Source organism: Symphalangus syndactylus, chromosome 12 (genome assembly GCF_028878055.3).
Source record: "Symphalangus syndactylus isolate Jambi chromosome 12, NHGRI_mSymSyn1-v2.1_pri, whole genome shotgun sequence".
NCBI classification, from domain to species: domain Eukaryota; kingdom Metazoa; phylum Chordata; class Mammalia; order Primates; family Hylobatidae; genus Symphalangus; species Symphalangus syndactylus.
This window is the reverse complement of record NC_072441.2, coordinates 137,092,149-137,119,557: the sequence shown is the minus strand read 5'-3', so window position 1 is coordinate 137,119,557 and position 27,409 is coordinate 137,092,149. Positions and strand designations below refer to the sequence as shown.

Sequence of the window (27,409 nt, the reverse complement as noted above, 5' to 3'; positions counted from 1 at the left end):
GACATCAAAGCCAGACAAAAACACTACAGGAAAAAAAAAACAGACCAATATCTCTTATGAATATTGATGCAAAAATCCTCAACAAACTACTAGCAAATCAAATTCAGCAGCACATTAAAGGAATATACACCATGATCAAGTGGGATTTATTCCTGGGATGCAAGGGTGGTTTAATTTGGAAATTCAATTAATATAATACACCATATTAACAAATGAAAGGAGGAAAGCATGCAATCATGTCAGTTGATGCCGGAAAAGCATTTGACAAAATTTAGCCCCCTTCCATAATAAATAAAACGGTCAACAAACTAGGAATAGAAATACAACAATTAGTAGCATTTCTTCATATGAACAAAAAACTAGCCAAAAAGGAAGTCAAGAAGGAAATCCCATTTAAATTGCTACCAAAAATCTTTAAATATTGAGGAATAAATTTAACTGAGGAGGTGAAAGACATCATAAGGAAAACTACAAAATACTGATGAAATAAATTGAAGAGGATTCAAACGAATGGAAAGACATTACATGCTCATGGGTCAGAATTAATATTGTAAAATGGCCATACTACCTAAGGCAATCTACAGATTCAGTGCAATCCCTACCAGAATATCAATGACATCCTTCACAGAAATAGAAAAATGTCTTAAAATTTGTAGGGAGCCACACAAGACCCCAAATAGCCAAAGCAATCCTGAGCAGAAAGAACAAAACCAGAAGGATCACACTACCTAACTTCACAATATAGTACAAAGCTGTAGTAACCAAAACAGCCTTGTACTGGCATAAAAACAGACACATAAATCAATGCAACAGAATAGAGAATCCAGGAATTAATCACATATCTATAGCCAACTAATTTTTGACAAATGTGCCAAGAACACTTTCTGGGGACAGAGCAGTCTCTTCAACAAATGCTGCTGAGAAAATGGTATCAATATGTCGAAGAATGAAACTAGACTCTCATCTTTCACCCTATAAAAAAATCAACTCAAGGCCAGGCGCGGTGGCCCACGCCTGTAATCCCAGCACTTTGGGAGGCAGAGGTGGGCGGATCATGAGGTCAGGAGACTGAGACCATCCTGTCTAACACGGTGAAACCCTGTCTCTACTAAAAATACAAAAAACTAGCCAGGTGTGGTGGCCGGCGCCTGTAGTCCCAGCTACTCGGGAGGCTGTGGCAGGAGAATGGCATGAACCCAGGAGGCAGAGCTTCCAGTGAGCCGAGATCACACCACTGCACTCCAGCCTGGGCAACAGAGCCAGACTCCGTCTCAAAAAAAAAAAAAAATCAACTAAAAATGGATTAAAGACCTAAATATAAGACCTGAAACTATAAAACTACTAGAAGAAAACATAGAGGAAATGTTTCAGACTATTGGTCTAGGGAAATATTTTATGAATAAGACCTCAGAAGCACAGACAACAAAAGCAAAAAATAAACAAATGGTATTATATCAAACTAAAAAGCTTCTGCACAGCAAAGGGAACAACAGAATGAAAAGACAACCTGCAGAATGGGATAAAATATTTGCAAACTATTCGTTCAACAAGGAATTCATATCCAGAATATACAAGGAACGCAAATGTCTCAACAGCAAAAAAATGAACAATGCAATTAAAAGTGGGAAAATGATCTGGACATTTCTCAAAAGAAGACATACAAATGGCCAAAAAATATATGAAAAACGTTCAACATCACTTAATCATCAGAGAAATGCAAATCAAAACCACAATGAAGTATCATCTCACCTCAGGATGGCCATTATCAAAAAGAGAAAAAAATAAGAAATGCCCGTGAGGATGTGGACAAAACGAAACTCTTACACTGTTGGTGGGAATGCAAATTAGTACAGACACTGTGGAGAACACTATGGAGTTTCCTTTAAAAACTACAAATAGAATTATGTGATCCAGCAATCCTACTGGGGCATTTATCCAAATAAAAGGAAATAAGCATATCAAAGAGATATCTGCATCCCCATATTTATTGCATCACTATTCACAATAGCCAAGATATGGTATCAACCTAGGTGTCTAACTAAACAGATGAATGGATGAAGAAAATGTGGCATATATGGACAATGGAATACTATTTAGCCAGAAAAAAAGAATAAAATCAGCCAGGTGCAGTAGCTCATGCCTCTAATCCCAGCATTTTGGGAGACCGAGGCGGGCGGATAACAAGGTCAAGAGATTGAGACCATCCTGGCCAACATGGTGAAACCCCGTCTCTACTAAAAATACAAAAATTAGCTGGGCGTGGTGGCACACACCTGTAGTCCCAGCTACTCAGGAGGCTGAGGCAGGAGAATTGCTTGAACCTGTGAGGCAGAGGTTGCAGTGAGCAGGCAACCTACAGAATGGGAGAAAATTTTTACAATCTACCCATCTGACAAAGGGCTAATATCCAGAATCTACAAAGAACTTAAACAAATTTACAAGAAAAAATCAAACAACCCCATCAAAAAGTAGGCAAAGGATATGAACACACACTTCTCAAAAGAAGACATTTATGCAGCCAACAGACACATGAAAAAATGCTCATCATCACTGGCCATCAGAGAAATGCAAATCAAAACCACAATGAGATACCATCTCACACCAGTTAGAATGGTGATCATTAAAAAGTCAGGAAACAACAGGTGCTGGAGAGGATGTGGAGAAATAGGAACGCTTTTACACTGTTGGTGGGACTGTAAACTAGTTCAACCATTGTGGAAGTCAGTGTGGCGATTCCTCAAGGATCTAGAACTAGAAATACCATTTGACCCAGCCATCCCAGTACTGGGCATATACCCAAAGGATTATAAATCATGCTGCTATAAAGACACATGCACACGTATGTTTACTGTAGCACTATTCACAATAGCAAAGACTTGGAACCAACCCAAACGTCCATTGATGATAGACTGGATTAAGAAAATGTGGCACATATACACTATGGAATACTTTGCAGCCATAAAAAAAGGATGAGTTCATGTCCTTTGTAGGGACATGGATGAGGTTGGAAATCATCATTCTGAGCAAACTATCACAAGGACAGAAAACCAAACACCGCCATGTTCTCACTTATAGGTGGGAATTGAACAATGAGATCACTTAGACACAGGGTGGGGAACATCACACACTGGGACCTGTCATGGGGTTGGGGGAAAGGGGAAGGATAACATTAGAAGAAATACTTAATGTAAATGACGAGTTAATGGGTGCAGCACACCAACATGGCACATGTATACATATGTAAGAAACCTGCAAGTTGTGCACATGTACCCTATAAATCAAGTCAAATCAAATCCTGTCATTCTCAGCAACACATATGTAACTGGGGGGCATTATGTTATGTGAAATAAGCCAAGAAAAGAAGGTTAAACAACGCATGTTCTCACATGCGGAAGCTTTAAAAAGTTGATCTTATAGAAGTAAAAAGGAGAGAAGAGGATACTAAAGGGTAGGAAGAGTTTGGGGAAGGAGGGGATAGGAAGATATTTGTTAAAGGATAGAAAATTACAGCTAGATAGCAGGAATAAATTCTCATGTTCTGTACCACTATAGGATGACAATAACAATAATATAGTTTCAGATAGCTAGAAGGAAGGTATTGAATATTCCCAACACAAAGAGATGATAAATATTTGAGATGAAGTATATGTTAATTACCCTGATCTGAACACTATACATTATACATATACACTATGCATATGTATACACATGCACTATACATATACACTGTATGTCAAAATATCACTATGTACCCCAAAAATACGTACAGTTATTATATGTCAATTTTTACAAACATCACCAGGGTCCTACAAATTTAGGTACTGTTATTGTTCTCATTTTACATGTGAGGAAACTGAGGCACAGATAAATTCATAAACTGGCTCAGTGTTGCATACCTAATAAGAGGTAGTGCACTGATTCAAATCCAGGCAGTCTATCTCTGCAGCCCACGCTGTTAGCCACTAGTATGTCAGAAATTCAAAACTTCAAAGTCAATGTCTAACCAACCCAGGAGCAGTGAACACCACCAGATGCCTGATCAAGGTCTTGAAATACCATCTCCCATTAAAAAGAGCCAGGTTCCTTGGAGAAATGGCTGATTTAAGGTCTGGGTCAGGAAATGAACAAGAGAAACCTGAAGCACCTTGTCATATAGATAGCAAGCTATTGAAGACTAATAGGATCATTCCAAAAGAAGAGGATTCTCAAGAGCCAACTTAAAGAGGCTCCCAATGGCCAAAGATGTGACAGTTTATCAGTAGGGATAACAATAGCAATAGATTGAAGCACATCGAACATGTTTAAATCTATGAGTTCATAATGATGCTCCAAAATTGGTCATGTTTAGAAGATAATTGGGAATTGTTAAATTGAAAACTGGTAAATAATTTTTTTTCCTGACATTCCTATGTGAACTGTATACCTGAATAACTACATAGTACATGATATGAAGTTCCTCTTTATAGGAATAATCCAGCTGCTAAATGACAAAGGAATGATAGAATTAGAGTGTCCCTTTTCTACAACCTCTAAAGTTGTGGTATGATCATAGCTGACTGCAGCTTCAAACTCTTGGCCTCAAGCAATCCTCCCTCTTCTTCAGCCTCCCAAAGTGCTGTGGTTACAGGCATGAGCCACTGTGCCCAACATTTGTACTTAACTTTTTTAAAACTCTAAAAGAAGTTGCGTTTATGAGAAAATTGATAATTTGAACAATGACTCACTGTTTGATAAGGAAATATTGTTAATATTTTAGATGTGATAATAATATGGTTTTTTAAGTCTTTATTTTTATTGGTGAAATTATATGTGCTGGGATTTGCTTCAAAATACTATGCAATGGGCCGGGCGCAGTGGCTCACGCCTGTAATCCCAGCACTTTGGGAGGCCGAGGCAGGCGGATCACGAGGTCAGGAGATCGAGACCATCCTGGCTAACACAGTGAAACCCCGTCTCTACTAAAAAAAATACAAAAAATTAGCCGGGCGTGGTGGTGGGCACCGGTAGTCCCAGCTACTTGGGAGGCTGAGGCAGGAGAATGGCTGGAACCAGGGAGGCGGAGCTTGCAGTGAGCCGAGATTGCACCACTGCACTCCAGCCTGGGTGACAGAGCGAGACTCTGTCTCAAAAAAAAAAAAAAAAAAAAAATACTATGCAATGGGGTTGTGGGTAGAGATGAAACAGAATTGGCCCTGAGTTGATAATTATTGGAGTTTGGGGGATGGACACATGGAAGTTCACCACTATTCTTTCTACTATTGTATAGTTTAAAATTACCATAATGAAATGTTTTGTAAAATTAAATGCCTAATTTTTGGGTTGCACAAAACACATACTGTTTCTAATAAAAATACATAAGTAATTTGGTCCAAAATACTTTAGATATTAAGATGTAATGAATTTATTCTACTACCCATGTCTTTAATATATGTCCTTTCTGTTGAGAGAGAGGAGAGGAGAGAAGAGGGGAAAGGAGTCAGAGAGAGAGAGATGTGTTTATTGCATAGAAAATGCTAGTAAAGTCAATGGGTACTAATATCACTTGATCTTAGCTAAAAGGCTGAGAAGCGATAATGGCTACTAATATCAAGCCAGCTCTTAATGGTGCCAGACAATAGTACTACATTTCCTTAATTTATTCACTTGCTCACATTCATAAATCATACTTTATCGAATCTCAGATGCCATTGATTATAAGTTGTATTATTATCTTATGTACTAATAAAAACAATGCTCCTGATTAAACTATGGAATGCCATCACTTGTAAGACAGCAATTTCACAAATGTTAAAATATGAAAAAATCATGTATCAAAATCATCATAATACAGTATTCATCTTTTCTGTCAAGCCTAAAATACTTTCCCCCTATCTTCATTTCAGCTTCCTATTTCACTGGGAAAATAGAAGCACTCAGAACAGGGCATCCTCTTTCTCCTACCACCGTATTTGTCCACCTGTTTGGATCTGTACTTATAAAGTCTGCCTCCCCTTTTATTTCAATGGAGATGAATTATCCACACTCTTACTTAGAATGATCCCTGTGGTTGTGTACTGGATTCCATCCCTTCTCTTCTCAAGGACATTCCTCCGTGTAACTAGCCTGTCTATCCTGAATTGTGTATTTCCTGCCTCTACGGGATCTTTTGTTTTATTTTATTAACTAATTTATTTATTTGAGACAGAGCCTTGCTCTGTCGCCCAGGCTGGAGTGTAGTGGTGTGATCTCGGCTCACTGCAACCTCTGCCTCCCAGGTTCAAGCAATTCTCCTGCCTCAGCCTCCCAAGCTGGGTTTACAGGTGTCTGCCACCATGCCCGGCTAATTTTTGTATTTTTAGTAGAGATGGGGTTTCACCATGTTGGCTAGGCTGGTCTCCAACTCCTGACCTCAGGTGATCTGCCCACCTAAGCTTCCCAAAGTGCTGGGATACAGGCGTGAGCCACCGCGCCCAGCCTAGATCCATTTAATTAGTACATAAACTTACTATAATTTCTTCCATCTTTTTTATTTTATTTTTTGAGACAGAGACTAGCTCTGTTGCCCATGCTGCAGTGCAGTGGCAGGATCACGGCTCACTGCAGTCTCTACTGTCTGGGCTCAAGCGATCCTCCCATCTCAGCCTCTCAAGTAGTTGGGACTTCAGGCGGGTGCCATGCCAGGCTAATTTTTTATTTTTTGTAGAGATGAGGGTCTCACTATGTTGCCTAGGCAGTTTCAGACTCCTGGGCTCAACCAATCCTCCCACTTTGGCCTCCTGAAATGTTGGGATTACAGGCATAAGCCACCACACCCAGCCCCATCTTTGAATTAAAATAAAAAAAAAAAATTAGAACATGTGGAAAAAGGCAACAACAACAAAAGATTAACAAAACCCCTATCCCATGATAGCCTTATTTTTCTGCTCACCTTAAAAACAAAACTTCTTAAAAGTATTGCGTATATTTGCTTTCTCCATTTCCTCTCCTCCCATCCTTTCCTCCAACTCCTATCAAATTTTCATCAGACTTTATCAAACTTCCACCACTGCCAAAATAGCATTTCAACATCACTGGTGACCATTGCTACAGTGGCCCATTCTTAATTCTCATTTTACTTGACCTATGAGCAACATTTGAGACAGTGGGTCACTCCCTTCTTGAAACACTTCCTTCCCTTGGTTTTGCAGATCTAAACTCTCCTACTTTTCCATCTACTTCATGGATTATTCCTTCTCAGTCTTCTTTGTTGGATCCTCTTCACTTCTCGACTTAACCTGGTGCATTGCTAGAAGAAACACTACTGAGTAAGAGCAAATTTTTTTTAGCATACTGCTGATTTTACTTTCCAGTATTTAAAAATGCTGTGTATCCTTTTAAATGAAAACGATTTAAAAAGCGCGGCTCTCAGGCTAGCAATAGAGATACCAACCCAGGAATCTCCGCACCACCCCCCAAGAGGAAGCAGCGTCTGACATCTTCCGGAAACGAGCTCCACTGGCCTTATGGGAAATGTGGTCCCCGACGGATGGCCTACACCCGGGAGGAGTCCAGGAACTCTAGGTGGACAGTTACTTCCGCACACGCGTAGTAGGACGGTAGCCGGTATTCAATCTTCAAATCAGCGCCGCGGGAAGTGCTGGCGGGGACTGCTCGCCTGTCTGTGGACGACGCTGTGACTGATCCCAGGCTTGGAGCCGGAGCTGCGGGCAAGGCAGTGAAAGGGTGGCAGGTATGGCTTTGCTGGACTCGGAGGACGTAAGAGAAAGGCGGGGACTGGCTTCTAGGTTTACCCTACCGAAGATAAAACTTTACAGTCTCCAAGTGCAGTGACTTCAGGTTTGGATATGTGGGTTCCGTACAACTCGAGTAGCTGAGAGAAAGCAAGAGTTGGGCCCCGACTGGCACTGGGTAGATGCCCAGGGCTCTGGTGGGACTGGGAGAGGCTCAATTTGCATTCCTGCTCTTGTAGGTCAAGGTCACTGTGTAGGAGTCTGTTCATCTAACTGTACCTTTCCTGGTTCCAAGAGCATAGTTGGCCCGACTGGTGCCTGCGACAATTTTAAGCCATTTCAAGGGATCCAGGAAGAAAGCATTCTTGAGAAACTGCTATGGATTAGAAGGGTATTCTCAGCAATCAGTTGAAGTAAACGCTATTACCATTTTGCATATGAGTTAACTGAAGCTGAAAGATGAAATTACTTACCTGGACTCACATAGCTTAGTAAGTGGAAGAACTGAGATTCAAACTCAGATACATTTTCTCCAAATTTCATTCTTTTTTTACAGTATAGCATTCCTGCATAAAACAGAGTTGGGTTTATTCTCTTGAAATATTTGAGCAATGAATGCTGAGTAAATTTCGATTTGTAGTCATTTTGTAGAGTCTCATGGTATATCTGCAGATCTTCCAGTGCAGACTGTGTAAATGAAGATGTGAGTCCCCGGTTTGCCCATTATACCCTTTCTAGAGCTCCAGCAGTCTAAGCTCATAGGAGATGGCGAGTTTCTACAGAGAAACATTTGGAGTTTTTTTTTTATTTTTATTTTTTTTTTTTGAGACGGAGTCTCGCTCTGTCGCCCAGGCTGGAGTGCAGTGGCGCATCTCGGCTCACTGCAAGCTCCGCCTCCCGGGTTCACGCCATTCTCCTGCCTCAGCCTCTCCGAGTAGCTGGGACTACAGGCGCCCGCCACCATGCCCAGCTAATTGTTTTGTATTTTTAGTAGAGACGGGGTTTCATCGTGGTCTCGATCTCCTGACCTCGTGATCCGCCCGCCTCGGCCTCCCAAAGTGCTGGGATTACAAGCGTGAGCCACCGCGCCCGGCCTACATTTGGAGTTTAAACTGAAGGATCCAGCTTAACAAAAAAATTAAAAAAAGTGTTCCTGGGTCCCTGAATCCAGCCTTCTCAAGAAAGCCCAACCTAATTTGCAATCTCTTATCCCAGCTTCAGTGTAGAAACCAGAGAATCACAGGAAGGAATCATTTTTAGACTTATGGATCTTCAGAGACCAAGCTTTTAAGTGAGTCTTTCAACTCATTCATTATTTCTTCAGGATAAATTTCTGGGAGGAAAAAAAAATAACTGTTTCAAGAGGAACCACTTGGTATTAGATCAGTAGGACAGAAACATACAACATCCTTATCTAAGCTCCATATATTCCTAACAATCACAAGTAGAGATCTGTGCTTATGGAACATGGACTTTTCTGTCTTGCTAGAAATGTCATTCTCCCCCACTAGGTGGCATTTTCTGAGGCTGCAGTGTGGGTACTTATGGTCTGATAGGGCAGGGTTCTACTTTGCGTGCAGTCCTGGTATCTCAGGTCTTTCTATTCTCTTCCCCATTTCTACTTTCATAGATTTCTGTATAAGAGCTGCAGAAAATGATCAACTTCCAGGTAAGGTATCCATCTATTCATCCAGTTGTTTAAATCTCCCAAAAGTCCATATGATAAAAAGGAAATGTATGGTCAGGAAAAATGTAAACCAAATAAAAGATCAAGTCTAAAAGGAAATTTAGAAGATTGGTAAGTTGATATCCAAGTCATAGGGTTTGCAGATGGTTGGAACAAATTTGAGCTGCAAATGTGTACTCAGTCTTCCTGGAAATCATAGTAAATGGATAACCAGCCAGTTAAAAAGTATTGGCATTGTTGTGAAGATAAAGCAAAATTATTCTCCTTATAAGTAAAGTTTTTCCTGACACATTTCTTTGAAGAAAATCTTTTCTAATGAGTTTTCACATAGATAACATTAGAAATAACATTCACAGCAGCAGCCTGCGATAAATAACAGCATCAGATTTCCTATGACTTTCTTAGATTATTCCCTAGAGTAAGAACATAGTGCCAAGCAGCACTAAATGAACTCAATTTATAAGTCCAGGTATGTAGCCTTTTTAATGCCCACCTGGATCCATAAGTAAATCTTGTACCTTTTCCAGTCTCTAGCTACCTGAGCATTTACTCTTCTACATGAATTTTAAGGTCATCAAAATGACAAATATTGTCAAGGTTCATAAAGCAGTATGTTAGGTATTCTTTTTTTTTTTTTTTTTTTGGAGACTGAGTCTTGCTCTGTTGCCTAGGCTGGAGTACAGTGGTGTGATCTCAGCTCACTGCAACCTCTACCTCCCAGGTTCAGGCGATTCTCCTGCCTCAGCCTCCCAAGTAGCTTGGATTACAGGCATGTGCCACCACGCCCAGCCAATTTTTGTGTTTTTAGTAGAGACAGGGTTTCACCTTGTTGACCAGGCTGGTCTCGAATTCCTCACCTCAAGTGATCCGCCTGCCTCAGCCTTCCAAAGTGCTGGTAGGATTACAGTTGTGAACCACTGCACCCGGCCAGATATTCTTATTATGATTGCATTAAACTTAATAGGTTAATTTGGAGAGAATTCATGACTTTTCAATGAGTCGTATTTATTCAGGTTTTCTTATAGGTCTTTTATTATAATTTTTTTTTTTTTTTGAGACAGAGTTTCGCTCTGTTACCCAGGCTGGAGTGCAGTGGCACAATCTTGGCTTACTGCAACCTCCATCTCCTGAGTTCAAGTGATTCTCCTGCCTCAGCTTCCTGAGTAGCTGGGATTACACGCGCCCATAACCACGCCTGGCTAATTTTTGTATTTTTAGTAGAGATGGGGTTTCACCATGTTGGTCAGGCTGGTCTCAAACTCCTGACCTCAGGTGATCCACCCATCTCAGCCTCCCAAAGTGCTGGGATTATAGGCATGAGCCACCGCACCCGGCCCTTTGATTATAATTTTATATGTTTTATAAGTTTCTTATTGTAATTCCTGTACATTTCTTATATTTATTCTTACATATGGTTTTAGTTGCTATTGAGAATGGGGTAGGCCTTTTTTTTCATTATCTCTTCTAATTGGCTATTTTGGTAAATAGAAAAATATGGACTTGTCTTGGCTGGGCATGGTGGTTCATGTCTATATTCCCAGCAGTTTGGGAGGCTAAGGTGGGAGGATTGCTTGAGGCCAGGAGTTCGAGACCAGCCTGGGCAATATAGCAAGACTCCCATCTCTAGAAAAAAAAATTAATTAGCGGGCATGATGGCACACACCTGTAGTTCCAGCTACTAGGGAAGCTAGGGCAGGAGGATCAGTTGAGCCTAGAAGATCAAAGCTATAGCTACCCATGGTCACAGCACTGCACTCTAGCCTGGGTGACCCTGTCTCTGAAGAAAAGAAAAGATGGATTTCTCTATGTTGAATTTATAGCCAGCCAATGTACAGAACTCTTGTTAGATCTAAGAGTTCTTTAGTTGATTCTTCTATTTGTTAGGTAGACAATCATACATTCCAAATGGAGTTTTCTCTCTTCCTGCCCAATATTTATACCTTCCCCCATATTTTCCTTGTCTCATTGCAGTGACAAGGACTTCTAGTCACTGCAGTTTTGAATAAACAGCCATCCTGTGGTATCCATGGGAGACTGGTTGCAGAATTCCTGCAGATCTCCAGATCTGAACATAGTGAAGTCCCACAGTGCAGTTGGCCCTGTGGAACTCAAGGATAGGAAAAGTTGGCCATCCATATTCATGGGCTTTGCATGGCAAGAATACTGTATTTTTTATCTGCATTTGGTTGTAGATGCAGAACCTGCCAACCAAGGGCCAACTATATTCATTGCAAAAAAATCTGAGTATAAGTGGACCCAGGCAGTTCAAACCTGTGTTGTTCAGGGGTTAACTGTAATTGCTAGCCAGAGTCTTTTTTGTCTTAATTTTAATGGGAGTGCTCCCAGTGTTTCACCGTTTCCTCTTGTATTCTGGTAGATAGTTGTTTTTTTTTTATTTTGTTTTTAATCAAGTTAAGGATTTTTAACTTGCGAAGATTATTTTAATAACTAGGAACTTTTGGCCTCATACCCTTTTTTAAAATAGCTGTCAGTAATATATCTTGCCACCCTTAATATACCAGTTTAGAGAATTTTCAGTGCATTTCCCAATACTGAACTATCTATACATTCCTGGAATAAACCTTCCTAGTCCTAACTTTTTCATAAAGGGTGAGATAGTAAATATTTTAGATTTGAAGGTCATACATACAGCCTCTGTGGCAACTACTCAACTCTGTCCTTGAAGCTGAAGTAAATGAATGGGTGTGACTATGTTTCAATAACATTCTGTTTACAAAAACAGGAGGCCAGTCCATGAGTTACAGTTTCCTAATCCCTGCTGACAATGGTCTTAACTGTCTCTTTTGCTGTAGATATGTAACTACTTGTGTTTGATTTCAGTGCTTTTAACATTTATCCATTAAACATGATTTTGACATTATGGTTAAAAGGACATATTTTAGCCAGGTGCGGTGGCTCATGCCTGTAATCCCAGCACTTTGGGAGGCCGAGGCGGACGGATCACGAGGTCAGGAGATCGAGACCATTCTGGCTAACGTAGTGAAACCCCATCTCTACTAAAAATACAAAAAAATTAGCCGGGCGTGGTGTCAGGCGCCTGTAGTCCCAGCTACTCAGGAGGCTGAGGCAGGAGAATGGCGTGAACCCGGGAGGTGGAGCTTGCAGTGAGCCGAGATCATGCCACTGCACTCCAGGCTGGGCAACAGAGCGAGACTCCGTCTCAAAAAAAAAATAAATAAATAAAATAAAGGACATATTTTATCATGTAAAAGTATCCGTGTGTTCCTATTTTATCATGCTTACATGCATCTGGCATGTAAACCTTACAGTCTCAGTAACATCTTATGGCACTTGTGTTTACTTTGTAGAGTCTAATAGAGTGTAAGATCCCTGAGAGGAGTAATAATTGTATTTCTTTTGATATCTCCAGTATAGGGTTGGTAGAGCCTCATTAAATATTTTATGAGTGAACAAATAAGAATATATAAGTGATATTTTTAAATAGCTTTGTCGAAATATAATTATCTTACCATAAAAGTGACCCAATTAAAGTATATACAGTCAGCCAGGTGCAGTGGCTTATGCCTGTAATCCCATCACTTTGGGAGGCCAAGGTGGGCGGATCACTTGAGGTCAGGAGTTAGAGACTAGCCTGGCCAACATGGTGAAACTCCATCTCTACTAAAAGTACAAAAAAAAAATTAGCCAGGTGTGGTGGTGCATGCCTATAGTCCCAGCTACTCAGGAGGCTGAGGCATGAGAATCGCTTGAACCTGAGAGGCAGAGGCCACAGTGAGCCAAGATCGCACTAGTGCACTCCAGCCTGGGTAACAGAGCAAGACTCCGTCTCAAAAAAAAAAAGAACAATTGTATACAATTCAGTGGTTTTTTAGTGTATTCACAGAGTTGTACAGCCATCACCACTATCTAATTTCAGAACATTTTCATCACCCTAAAAGCAACTGCATACCCTAATTAGCAGTCACTACTCATTCCTCCCTTTCCCTAGCACTAATCTACTTTCTGTTTCTATGGCTTTTCTCTTCTGAACATTTCATACAAATGGAACCATGAAACATGTAATCTTTCATGACTGGCTTCTTTCACCCAATACAATAGTTTCCTCTTTTTCTTTTTTCTTTTTTTTTTTTTTTTTGAGGTAGGGTCTCACTGTGTTGTAACTTCAATCTCCCAGCCTCAAACAGTTCTCCCACCTCAGTCTCCCAAGTAGCTAGGACTACAGGTCCATGCCACCATATCCAGCTAATTTTTCTTTATTTTTGTAGAGACTGAGTCTTGCTGTGTTGCCCAGGCTGGTCTCAAACTCCTGGGCTCAAGCGATCTGCCTACCTCAGCCTCCCAAAGTGCTGGGATTACAGGTGAGAGGCATGGCACCTGGTCTCATACATATTTTCAAGGTTCATCCATGTTGTAGATGTACCAGTGCTTGGTTCCTTTTTTATTGCCACATAATATTCCATCATATGGATATACCACATTTTCTTTATCCATTTATCAGTTCATGGACACCAGATTATTCCACTTTTTTGACTATGAATAACTCTACTGTGAACATTTGTCTGTGGGTTTTTGTGTGGACAAATGTCTTGAATTCTCGTGGGTATATACCTAGGAGGGGATTGCTGGGTTATATGGTTACTCTATGTTTAACACTTGGAGGAGGCTGGGTGCAGTGGCTCATGCCTGTAATCCCAGCACTTTGGGAGGCTGAGGCGGGTGGATCACTTGAGGTCAGGAGTTTGAGAGCAGCCTGGCCAATGTGGTAGAACCCCGTTTCTACTAAAAATACAAAAATCGGTGATGTGCGCCTATAATCCCAGTTACTCAGGAGGCTGAGGCAGGAGAATTGCTTGAACCTGGGAGGCCCCACTGCACTCCAGCCTGGGCAACAGAGTGAGACTCCATCTCAAAAAACAACAACAACAACAACAAACAAACACTTGGAGGAACTGCTAAACTGTTTTCCGTAGTTACTACATAGGCTGGGTATGGTAGCTCATGCCTGTAATCCCAGCACTTTGGGAGGCTGAAGCAGGAGGATCACTTGAAGCCAGGAGTACAAGAGCAGTCTGGGCAATGTAGTGAGACCCCATCTCTAAAAATATATATCTATATATATCTATATATATATATATATATAGATATATAGATATATATATATATATATATATTTTTTTTTTGAGATGGAGTCTTACTCTGTCGCCCAGGCTGGAGTGCAGTGGTGCAATCTCGGCTCACTGCAACCTCCGCCTCTCGGGTTCACGCCATTCTCCTACTTCACTCTCCTGAGTAGCTGAGACTACAGGTGCATGCCACCACACCCGGCTAATTTTTTGTATTTTTAGTAGAGACAGGGTTTCACCATGTTAGCCAGGATGGCCTCAATCTCCTGACTTCGTGATCCACCCGCCTCAGCCTCCCAAAGTGTTGGGATTACAGGCGTGAGCCACCACACCTGGCCCCCAAAACATATTTTTTTAATTGCCTGGGTGTGGTGGCACATGCCTGTAGTCCCAGCTACTTGAAAGGCTGAGGTAGGAGGATCGCTTGAGTCCAGGAGTTGGGTGCTACAATGACCCCTGATCACACCACTCCACTCCATTCCAGCCTGGGTGACACAGCAAGACCCTATATCAAATAAAAGAAAAGAAAAAAGAAAAAACATAGCTGCTGCACCATTTTGTAATCCCAGTGTACAAGAGTTGAGTAATGTACAAGAGTTTTGGTTTCTCCACATCCTTGCCAACACAGGTCATTGTCTGCCTTGGATTTTAACTGTCCTCATAGAAGTGAAGTGCTGTCTCATTATGGTTTCGATTTGCATTTCACTAATGACTAATCATTAATGACGTTGAGCATCTTTTTTCTTTTTTTTTTTTCTTTCTTGCTTCAGTTTCAGACCCTAATGTTGAGCATCTTTTCATGGGCTTATTTACTATACACATACCAACACAGATACATACATACATGTATCTATGTCTATATGTAGGTATATAGATATATCTTTATCTGTATATAGGTATATAGATATATCTTTATCTGTATATAGGTATATAGATATATCTTTATCTGTATATAGGTATATAGATATATCTTTATCTATATATAGGTATATGGATATATCTTTATAGGTATATGGATATATCTTTATCTATATATAGGTATATGGATATATCTTTATCTATATATAGGTATATGGATATATCTTTATCTATATATAGGTATATGGATATATCTTTATCTGTATATAGGTATATGGATATATCTTTATCTGTATATAGGTATATGGATATATCTTTATCTGTATATAGGTATATAGATATATCTTTATCTGTATATAGGTATATAGATATATCTTTATCTGTATATAGGTATATAGATATATCTTTATCTGTATATAGGTATATAGATATATCTTTATCTGTATATAGGTATATAGATATATCTTTATCTGTATATAGGTATATAGATATATCTTTATCTATAGGTATATAGATATATCTTTATAGGTATATAGATATATCTTTATAGATATATACATATATCTTTATCTATATATAGATATATACATCTTTATATATATACATATATCTTTATAGATATATACATATATCTATATATAGATGTATACATATATCTATATGTATATTTATATCTATGTATAGATATATACATACATCTTTATATATGGATATATAGATATATCTTTATCTATATATAGATATATAATCTTTATATATAGATATATACATACATCTTTATATGTAGATATATACATATATCTTTATATATAGATATATAGATATATCTTTGGAGAGATGTCTCTTTAAATCCTTTGCCCATTTTTAAATTGTGTTGTCTTTTTATTGTTGATTTTTTTCTCCCCTCCCCCTATTGTTGAATTTTAAGAGTTACTTATATATTCTAGATACAAGCCTCTTATCAGATACATGATTTGCAAATATTTTCTCCCATTCTGTGAATTTTCTTTTCACATTCTTGGCAGTGTCCTATGGAGCACAGAAGTTTTAATTTTGATGAATTCCTATTTATTTATTTTGTCACTTCCACTTTTTCTGTCATATTTCACAAATCACTACCTAATCCAAGGTCACAAAAAACTTTTTTTCTGTTTTCTTCTAACTGTTTGATAGCTTTGTTTCTTACTTTTAGCTCGTTTGGTTCGTTTTAGTTCATTTTCTTGTATGATGTGAAATGGGTGGGGAGTCCAGTGTCATACTTTTGCATGTGGATGTCTAGTGGTCTCAGTACCATTTGTTGAGAAGACTTTTTTTTTCCCCTGTTGAACTGTTCTGGCACCAGCTGAATATGTTTAATAAGATTTTTGTTACTATCACAAAGCGTATTTCTGAATCAAGCATGTAATCATTATATCTGATTTTCTACAAACTCTACAGTGAACATGATATGGTATTAAGGAGCTGCCTTGATTCTCTTGCAAGTTCGCTAGTGATGCGCACTTTAGTTTGAAGATAAATGTGCTGTTACAGGAATCAGTGACATTCCAGGATGTGGCTGTGGATTTCACTGCAGAGGAGTGGCAGCTGCTTGATTGTGCTGAGAGAACCCTGTATTGGGATGTGATGTTGGAGAACTACAGAAACCTCATCTCAGTGGGTAAGGACAATGAGTGGTAACTTTTCAGCGTAACTCAGTATATACTAATAGTGCTCATCTTTTAAGACTTGGGAACGCTTGCCAATTGTGATGGCTCATGCTTATAATCCCAGCACTTTGGGAGGCAGGAGAATTGCTTGAGCCCAGGATTTCAAGACCAGCCTGAGCAACATCGTGAGACTGTCTCAACAGAATTTAGCTAGGTGTGGTGGCACATGCCTGTCGTCCCAGCTACTTGGGAGGCTGAGGTGGAAGGATTGCTTGAGCCTAGGCGTACCACTGCATTCCAGCCTGGGTGACAGAGTGAGACCCTATCTCAAAAAAAAAGACTTATGAAAACTGTGAGCATTCTGAAGCATTAATCAGCTGGGCCCTAAATTTTAGTTGTCAAAGATTCTGAGTCCCCTTTGAGCTTCACATAGTCTGCTTATTCTTCTACTTCCCAGATGGGGGAGAAGGGTCTGTTCTGTTTTTTTTTTTTTGGGGGTGGGGGGAGGAGGGATACGGAGTCTCACTCTGTCACCCAGGCTGAAGTGCAGTGGTGCAATCTTGGCTCCACCTCCCAGGTTCACGTCATTCTCCTGCCTCAGCCTCCTGAGTAGCTGAGACTACAGGTGCCTGCCACCACACCCAGCTAATTTTTTGTATTTTTAGCAGAGACAGGGTTTCACCGTGTTAGCCAGGATGGTCTCGATCTCCTGACCTCATGATCCACCCGCCTCAGCCTCCCAAAGTGCTGGGATTAGAGGCATGAGCCACCACACCCAGCCTGGGTCTGTTCTGTTTTAAAGCCTGCTTGTTATCCTTTAAAAACCCTGAGACTCAAGGAGGCAACCCGAGTTGTGAGCTGGTTGTTTGCCTAGCACTTTGGCCCCACTTCTATGTTGTTTTCCCACCAACAGGATGTCCAATTACCAAAACAAAAGTGATCCTCAAGGTAGAGCAAGGACAGGAGCCATGGATGGTGGAGGGAGTGAATCCACACCAGAGCTCTCCAGGTGAGTGAGAGAAATTCAGATGGGGGTGTGTGGGGTTGAGATCCCCATTGGTTAGTGAGGGACAGGAAGCTCTGAAATACTCTTAGAAGCACCTCTTAAAAGCCACACACCTTTAACGTAACATCATCAGCCAGCTCCCCAAAAGCTGCCTTCACCCTCATTCTCCCCACACGTGCCCTCTTTGCTCAGCTGTTGTATGGAGGGTTGTCCCTCTCCTGTCTCCTCTGGCTTCTCACACTGCCTGTTTCATCTAGGTCCTTGCTTTGTTTCTGTTCTCTTAATTCCTAAAACCCTCATTCTTCTTCCCTTCTCAACATCGATCTTTTTCTGTATACGTAGTCCTTATAATGAAGTTAAATTATCTGAGTTTGAGGCGTCACTCTACCAACCACTGTCTAACCTTAAGCAGATTATTTTGTAGCACAATTTTCTTTATTTATAAAATAGGAACATTAATCCTTATCTCAGGTTTCCTGTAAAGATTATATGAGGTAATACATGCAAAACACTTCAGATAGTTGGCAGATAGTAAATGTTCAGTATATGCTAATTATGTTTTTCAAAACTTTTAGGGACATCATGCTCTATTTTATTGTTCTTTTGTTTTTTCTTTAACTTATTCCTTTTCTTGCATCATAAATCCCATCTTGCATCTTTAGTCTCCCTGATAATTTGGGATATCTGTCTTGTAGCGCAACTTTCTGTTTCACTTGGTAATATTGGTAACTTTTTGAAATTCCCCTCTAGCTTTTTGTTGCCTTACTAATCTGTTCTCACCCTTTCTTACTGCTTATTCACCTTTCGCTCAGGCCTTCTCTTCCATCTTCTTAACTTCTCTCTACAATAACTCCCTCAGAAGCCTCATCACTCTGAAGACTAAAGTTACTTGTTTTATGCCAACTCTAGCATCTTTGCCTCACCAACTTTTCATTCCCATAATTTTACCCGACCTGGCCTTCATGGTAACTAATTTTTTTATTTATTCAATTGTCACCCTTAGCTTTATATCACAATAAATAATAATGGATGGCCCCCTGCTTTGCAGTCTCAAAATCACTGCATTAAGCAATTTGATTTTTTTCCTGTCAATAGTTTCTCCTTAAATATGATACTAACTTATGGCCTATGATTTCAGTGATTAGTTTATTCAAGACTGATTCAAAATTAAATTTTCACTTTCTGCAGAGTTCACAAAAGAGTTCTTTCAAATGATTGACATATCTTTCAAATGATTGACACCAATTAAATATATTTCAGATTCTCTGGAACCCCAACTTCTGTTGACATCAACCAAATGACTTTTTTTTTAGAGATAGGGGTGCAGTGATGCCATCATAGCTCACTGCAGCCTTGAACTCCTGGCCTCAAGCAATTCTCCTGCCTCAGCTTCCCAAGCAGCTGGGACCACAGGCACATGCCACAGTCCTCGGCTGAATTTTAATTACTGATACTGTATCTAGACTGTTTATGTTACTGTTTTACAAATTACATTCTATTTTCTAGTTTATATTAGATGTTTCTACAAGATTTATCCATGGAAATTGGGCTTTTTAGTGTCCACTATATATAGTTTTCTTTTCTTTTTTTTTTTTTTTTTTTGAGACAGAGTCTTGCTCTGTTGCCCAGGCTGGAGTGCAGTGGTGAGATCTCGGCTCACTGCAAGCCCCGCCTCCCAGGTTCACGCCATTCTCCTGCCTCAGCCTCCGGAGTAGCTGGAACTACAGGTGTCCATCATCACACCCAGCTAATTTTTGGTATTTTTAGTAGAGATGGGGTTTCACCGTGTTAGCCAGGATGGTCTCAATGTCCTGACCTCGTGATCCTTCCGCCTCGGCCTCCCAAAGTGCTGGGATTACAGGCATGAGCCACCGCGCCCAGCCTATATACAGTTTTCTTCTCTGCATCAATCCTTCTGATTCTGGTCTGCTCCTAAAACCAGCATTTTCTTAAGTCTGAGTTCAGCTTTTCCTCTTTCATTGTAACTCCAGTCTAAATTAATCTTTCTTTGAACTCCCAAGCCAATTCTATTATGACTCCGTCATGAAAAATTTACATATACTGTCTTGGATATATTTTTTTAATGCATGTGGCTTTTAAGGCATGTTTTCTTTTTTTTTTTTATGATAGTGCCAAAGAGTGATCTGTTTTATGCTGAGCACATCGTGGTATCCAATGAACATTTTATTAATTTATTGTTATAGAGCCAGACATTGTGGGGGATGTTTCTTATTTTTCTTTCTTTTTCCCTTTTTTTCAGTATCCCTGTCATAGCAATGTGGGAGATGTTTCTTATTCTTCCATTCAACAAGGCTTTTAAAAATGTTTCCTGAAAAGGTTCAAAGGAAGCAAAAATCTCATTACCATTTTCTAACTTATGAAAGGTAGTTGGAACAGCAAAACCTGTTCGTATTAAAATATTTTCCCTGGTGGTTTAGTGGTTAGGAAAACAATATATAAATAAAAAATAAAGTTTTGTTTTTTTGTTGTTGTTTTTCTTTTTTTGAGACAGAGTCTTGCTCTGTCGCCAGGCTGGAGTGCAGCGGTGCAATCTCAGCTTGGGTTCAAGTGATTCTCCTACCTCAGCCTCCCGAAGAGCTGGAACTACAGGTGCCTGCCACCATGCCTAGCTAATTTTTGTATTTTTGGTAGAGACACAGTTTCACCATGTTGGCCAGGATGGTCTTGATCTCTTGACCTTGTGAGCCACCCGCCTCAGCCTCCCAAAGTGCTGGGATTACAGGTGTGAGCCGCCGCACCCGGCCCAAAAATAAACTATTTTAAAATTCAACAAACGAGTATGAAACATTTCTTCAATGCACATTAACATTGCAGTTTTGTTCTAATTAACTGTCAAAATGAATGGTACAGACAGCAGCAGTGACTATCTTAGAAATTCATAGAAAATGGAGCTTAAAGTATGCAAACTTTGGAGAAGTCTTTTTTTTTTTTTTTTGAGGTCATGGAACAGTGGTTCCTCCCTAAAGAATATCTAAGTTGTAGACAGGATGAGAGGAGATAAGGGAGGACAAATTAAGGTGGAGAATGAACATGAGCAAAAGATTGAATTTAGGAATCTAGAATCCGTGGAGTAGAAGGTATTTGTTGAGGACTAGTGAAACGCATGCTTCCCATGAGTGAATTCATATCTTGCATAATTTTGCTTGCCAGGCTGATTATGTTGAATTTTTCAGTGGATTATTGTTGGTAGAGGTAATGCAAGATGCTGCTTCCCATCGGTTGAAATAGAGCGGAAAGAAGAAAGGAACCAAATCCCCACAGTCAGAACCACTCTATAAAGAAATGTGTACCAATGGCTGTAGGCCACTACTCAGTCTAGCTCCGCAGAGAATAAGGCATAGAGAAGGAGGCTCGGAGTATTGTACTAACACTCCACATGGAGGGAAACTTAAGCGTGGGGAATTATGACCCCCTCTCCCCAATTTTTTTTTAATGGGAACAGATTTGGGATTTATAGTGTTTTGAGGATAGTGAGAAAATGTGAATTCAGGAGCAAAGCAGCTTGCTGAAGACTCGTTTGTTAGATTGAAAGAGGATGTAAAAAGAGTATTTGCCAAATAGAAGTATGACAGGTATTTGTCATATATAGAAACTCAGCCAGAATAAAAAAAAATAGCAAATAGACAGAATCTGTTTGCTATTATTATCCCAAGCTAAGGATGACTTACTCTTGGATGTCTTGCTGGACATTTGTGTTCCTGGGCTTACAAGTACAGGTACAAATGAATTCTAGCTCTCAGTAGAGCTGGAGCCATGACTACAGACATGCTTCAGCTGTGGTTTGCATGGGGTTAGAGGACTGGAGATTTGAGAATGTTTCTAAAGGAAACTGATATTGTGCAGAATGATTAAGAGGAAAAAGACATAAGTGAGAGAAATAGGGAATTATCTTACCAACGTGATCTAGAAATTAATTATATAGTGATTTATATAACTCTGCCTGTTACCTCCTCCAAACCTAGTCTGTTCTCTGATATTTTCCCTTAACCCCTTTGCCTTTGTCTCCTTTTCTTTTTCTTTTTTTTTTGGAGATGGAGTCTCGCTCCATCGCCAGGCTGGAGTGCAATGGCGTGATCTCGGCTCACTGCAACCTCCGCCTCCCAGGTTCAAGCGATTCTCCTGCCACAGCCTCCTGAGTAGCTGGGACTACAGGCGTGTGCCACCACACTCAGCTAATTTTTGCATTTTTAGTAGTGACCAGGTTTCACCATGTTGGCCAGGATGGTCTTGATCTCTTGACCTCATGATCCATCCACCTCAGCCTGCCAAAGTGCTGGGATTACAGGCATGAGACACCATGCCTGGCCTAGCTCCTGTGTGTTTGGTTGTCCTATCCATTAATCAGATCTCCACAATGGGTCCTCTTCATTTTATGAGCTAACGCTGCACCCTCACTGAGCAGCCTTTTGACTTCCTTTGTACCCTCACTCTACCTTGTGCCTATTTTACTGTCTTTCCACAGGTCACAAGTTAAGGCATCTGCTTCCATTCCCTCTTCAGCAGTTTTATTCTTAAAGCTCGGGAGGAGTGAGGCAAATATAAGATTTCTTTCAGAATGAGATACTATATTTGAAACTATAGGTGTTTTTCTCTGTAACATGTTGATGGGAAAAAGTAACCAGGAATGTTTTCTTGTACTCCTTTTTAGAATCTGACTGCCCACTTGTTGATGAACCAGGGAAGCATCGGGGAAGCAAAGACAATTTTTTGAAGTCAGTTTTGCTCACGTTCAATAAAATTCTGACTATGGAGAGAATCCACCATTATAATATGAGCACAAGTCTTAATCCAATGAGAAAAAAATCATATAAATCGTATGACAAGCGTTTGCCACCTAATTTAGACTTACTTAAATATAATAGAAGTTATACTGGGGAAAATGCTTATGAATGCAGTGAATGTGGGAAAGCCTTCAAAAAGAAGTTTCATTTCATTAGACATGTAAAAAATCATACAAGGAAAAAGCCTTTTGAATGCAATGACTGTGGAAAAGCCTATAGCAGGAAGGCACACCTTGTAACTCATCAGAAAATTCATAATGGAGAGAGACCCTTTGTGTGCAATGATTGCGGGAAGGCGTTTATGCATAAAGCCCAACTTGTGGTCCACCAGAGACTTCACACTGGAGAGAAGCCTTATGAATGCAGTCAATGTGGGAAAACATTCACTTGGAACTCCTCATTTAATCAACACGTGAAATCTCATACACTTGAGAAGTCATTTGAATGTAAGGAATGTGGGAAAACCTTCAGGTATAGCTCATCCCTTTATAAACATTCCAGATTTCATACAGGAGAGAAACCCTATCAATGTATCATATGTGGCAAAGCTTTTGGCAACACATCTGTGCTTGTTACACACCAAAGAATTCATACAGGAGAGAAACCTTATGGATGTATTGAATGTGGCAAAGCTTTCATCAAGAAGTCTCATCTCCTCAGACATCAGATAACTCATACAGGAGAGAAGCCCTATGAATGTAACAGATGTGGGAAAGCATTTTCCCAGAAGTCAAATCTTATTGTACATCAGAAAATTCATACGTAATATTCACTTTATGGATATGAGAAGGCCTTATTGAATATTTGCTAAATCTTATTAAATACTAAAGAATTCATGGTGAGAAGTCTACAATTTAAATGAATTTGGAAGAGTAGATTCCCATAAAAAACAATCAATGCCAATCATGTTCTGGAAGTGATAATAAACTTTTTACAGAAAATATGACAGAAAACAACTATAAATAATAGAGCATAAAGCTTGGAAAGTAAGCATAACTTAAATAATCAAAGAACCAGTGAAAACTACATTTGCCATTCCTGACTTTTAATTTTTATAATAATTATGCAAGTGTGAGTTTAAAATATATGCTTATACATTATATTTAATTATGCCTATTAAGAGTTTCTGCAGTAAATAACATTTTTTCTTCCAGTCTTAATTAATGCATAATTAATGAAGTGAGAAAATGTTTTAATATGTTGTATGAATTTCAGTGATATTTTCATCCATTTGCTGGCACTTTTAATGGGCATGACGGTGTTTCTGAATCTGAGTCTCCTTTAATTATACAACTGAAGACTTCTTATTAAAATTCATATAAAGATGTTTTCCTATGTATGTAAATACCAGAACAAAAAACTTAACAAAACACTAATTGAGGAGAGAAAGGCACTTGTATTCTGTATTACAATAAGTATTCATTTGAGGAAAAGAATTATTTAAATATGTAAATAAATAATTTGCACTTCAAATATTTCTGTTCTTTTGCTTTTTCATTGATATATCTACATAAGCTGTAAGGATAGCTTAAGTGGTTTTGTGGGTTTTTTTGTTTTTTTCTTTTTTCTGAGACAGAGTCTCACTCTTTCCCTCAGGCTGGAGTGCAGTGGCGTGATCTCGGCTCACTGCAACCTCTGCCTCGTGGGTTCAAGCGATTCTCCTGCTTCAGCCTCCTGAGTGGCTGAGACTACAGGCGCATGCCACCACACCTGGCTAATTTTTGTATTTTTAGTAGAGATGGGGTTTTGCCATGTTGGCCAGGATGGTCTCGAACTCCTGACCTCGTGATCTGCCCACCTCGGCCTCCCAAAATGCTGGGATTACAGGCGTGAGCCACTGCATCCGACCAGCTTAAGTGGCATTTAACTGGGGTATCATCTGTATTTTATTTTAATTAAGTAGGGTTTATGATACTTCGCAACTTTTGGGGAGAGAGTTTTGGGGATTTTGTTGTGTTGTTTGTTTGAGGCAGAGTCTCACTCTGTCACCCAGGCTGGAGTGCAGTGGTGCGATCTCGGCTCACTGCAAGCTCCGCCTCCCGGGTTCACGCCATTCTCCTGCCTCAGCCTCCCGAGTAGCTGGGACTACAGGCACTCGCCACCATGCCTGGCTAATTTTGTTTTTGTATTTTTCTTTCTCTTTTTTTTAGACGGAGTCTTGCTCTGTCGCCCAGGCTGGAGTGCAGTGGCGCAATCTGGGCTCACTGCAAGCTCTGCAGCCTGGGTTCACGCCACTCTCCTGCCTCAGCCTCCTGAGTAGCTGGGACTATAGGCACCTGCCACCATGCCTGGCTAATTTTTTTTTTTTTTTTTTTTGTATTTTTAGTAGAGACAGGGTTTCACCATATTAGCCAGGATGGTCTCGATCTCCTGACCTCGTGATCCTCCCACCTCGGCCTCCCAAAGTGCTGGGATTACAGGCATGAGCTACCACGCTCGGCCTGTTTTTGTATTTTTAGTAGAGATGGGGTTTCACTGTGTTAGCCAGGATGGTCTCGATCTCCTGACCTCGTGATCTGCCCACCTCGGCCTCCCAAAGTGTTGGGATTACGGGCGTGAGCCATGATGCCTGGCCTCACAGAGTGACAAGGTCTCACTCTGTTCCTGAGGCTTGAGTGCAATGGGACAATCATAGCTCACTGTAACCTTGAACTCCTGGGTTTAAGCATTCCTCCTACCTCAGCCTCTTAAGTAGCGAAGACGACAGGTGCAAGCCACCACACCTGGCTCATTTTTTATTTTTTGTAGAGAAGGCGTCTCACTATGTTGCCTAGGCTGGTCTTGAACTCCTGATCTCTAGTGATCCCCCTGCCTCTCATCCCCCTTCAGCCTCCCAAAGTACTGGGATTACAGGGATTTTTTTTTTTTAAGAAGTCAAAACATGTTTAGCCTCGAAGATGCCTGGAATTTTCCATTTGAACAGCATAGGCATCATTAATGAAGATGAAAACTTGTCAGAAAAGAGCGAGTTTTTCTGCTTAGCAACTTTGGAATGTGACATTTTGTAAGTTCTACATATTCCCTTCTAGGATTAATTAGCCATTATTTAAAGTTTTCTTGCTGTCCACAGTATTCCTTGGTAATGCCAAAAAACTTTTATGTCTTTTCTTGAGCGGTGACAAAACTTAGACTTGAACCTAAATTCAGAAATCAAGCCTTTTAAGTTTAAGCTCAGTTACAATTATGTTGCATTGTTTTCTTTCATTAGCCATTTTTTGAAAGAGTAGTGTTAGGTAATAACCATAAACGATAGTGCTTTTTTGAATAAGCATACTGGGATTTTAAAGATCTAAATTAAATCTTGTCTTTCTAAGTTATTTTAGGAGGCTATATGCTAATTTCACTTATGAGGTCATTCCAAAATTTCTGGAACCTTCTTTTCATGGAGTTGTCTTCAAAATCAGTATGCCATCCACACAGGAAAATCTTGGTATTTATAGTCGCAGTACTTGCCTTTTTTCAGCTCAGGAGTTTTCTGTCATTTCCTACATGAAGCCCTCACCTTCAGCCTATGTAGTGCTTACCATTTCCATTCTATCTCTCCTTCCCCTGCCTGTAACCCTCATCTGAGAAACTCCAGACTACACAGATAAACGAAGAGAGAGAGGGGGCAGGAGGCTCCACTGTTGCTGCATGGTATGAGATGCCCCTGAAAGAGCAGCTATGTAGGTCAAGGTGGCAAGAAGTGTGCAATAGTCTGCTCCAGCTCACTGGAAATAAAATATAGCCTGGACATTTAAATTGTAATATATCAGGATGTATCTGGTTTCATAATTTTGTTTGCTCCCAGACAAATGAATTCTACCTAGAAATCGAGTGGGATAATTTTCTGCAAATATGCCTTAGCTGTAGTTTGGATGGAGTCAGAGGCTGAGGCTATGAGAAGGTGCCTATAATAAGAGGGAGTTACTGGCTGACAATTTGCTTGGTGGTTGTGTGCAAGATGAGCAAGAGGGGAAAGACCAGTGTATGAAGGAGACTAAGGAAAATCCTAACCGGACAATTTAATATTTGGAAATTGTGAACCTTGACTCTGGTCGAACTCCAAACCAATCCACCTCCTCGCATTTCCCCAGCATGCCTTTATCTCCTTGTTCTGATTATCCTTCTCATTCATTCTTCTGAGATGGCTTACCCGATTCTCAGAGTTCACCCTGCATCCTTGTTAAAAATCTTTTAAAAATTCTTTTGTCATCATTATAACTTTGTATCTATTTCACCATCTTTCACAGGTTGGAAAGTATTGTTTCTAACCTTAAAAAAGCTATGTGATGGGGCATAATAGTTCACGCCTGTGATAGCAGTACTTAGGGAGGCCGAGGTGGGAGGATCACTTGAGCCCAGGAGTTTGAGACAACCCTGGGCAACATAGTGAGACCCCCATCTCTATAAAAGGGAAAAAAATGAGCCAGCTTTGTGCACAGCTCTAGTCCCCCCACGAGGGTAGGGGGCGACTGAGGTGAGAAGATTGCTTGAGCCTGGGAGGTCGAGGCTGCCGTGAGCCATATTTGCGCCACTGCACTCCAGCCTGGGTGACAGAGCAAGATTGTCTAAAAAAAAAAAGCTACTGGTTTTCATTATTGTCAGTTTTCCAGA

General features: G+C 40.1%; 1 protein-coding gene across 7 annotated transcripts; it reads left to right on the top strand.

Annotated features, from left to right (window-relative positions):
• Nucleotides 1-7,384: 7,384 nt before the first annotated feature.
• ZNF684 (zinc finger protein 684) lies at nucleotides 7,385-24,286 on the top strand. 7 transcript variants are annotated; one of them, XM_063627850.1, is made up of 6 exons: nucleotides 7,390-7,708; nucleotides 8,931-9,000; nucleotides 9,340-9,378; nucleotides 16,890-17,016; nucleotides 17,919-18,014; nucleotides 22,681-24,286. In XM_063627850.1, exons 3-6 carry the CDS (start codon nucleotides 9,364-9,366, stop codon nucleotides 23,577-23,579), a joined length of 1,137 nt encoding a protein of 378 aa, XP_063483920.1. In that variant the 5' UTR covers nucleotides 7,390-7,708; nucleotides 8,931-9,000; nucleotides 9,340-9,363; the 3' UTR covers nucleotides 23,580-24,286. The 7 variants fall into 7 exon arrangements, with proteins under 7 accessions (XP_055111215.1, XP_063483920.1, XP_063483919.1 ...); XM_063627849.1 differs by having other exon boundaries at nucleotides 8,925-9,000; XM_055255237.2 differs by lacking the exon at nucleotides 8,931-9,000.
• Nucleotides 24,287-27,409: the final 3,123 nt, after the last annotated feature.

Excerpts from the sequence above, each read along its gene's own strand:
- ZNF684 (XM_055255237.2), top strand. Across the intron at positions 17,017-17,918 it reads CAGAAACCTCATCTCAGTGG|GATGTCCAATTACCAAAACA; the intron begins GTAAGGACAATG and ends TCCCACCAACAG. Across the intron at positions 18,015-22,680 it reads TCCACACCAGAGCTCTCCAG|AATCTGACTGCCCACTTGTT; the intron begins GTGAGTGAGAGA and ends ACTCCTTTTTAG.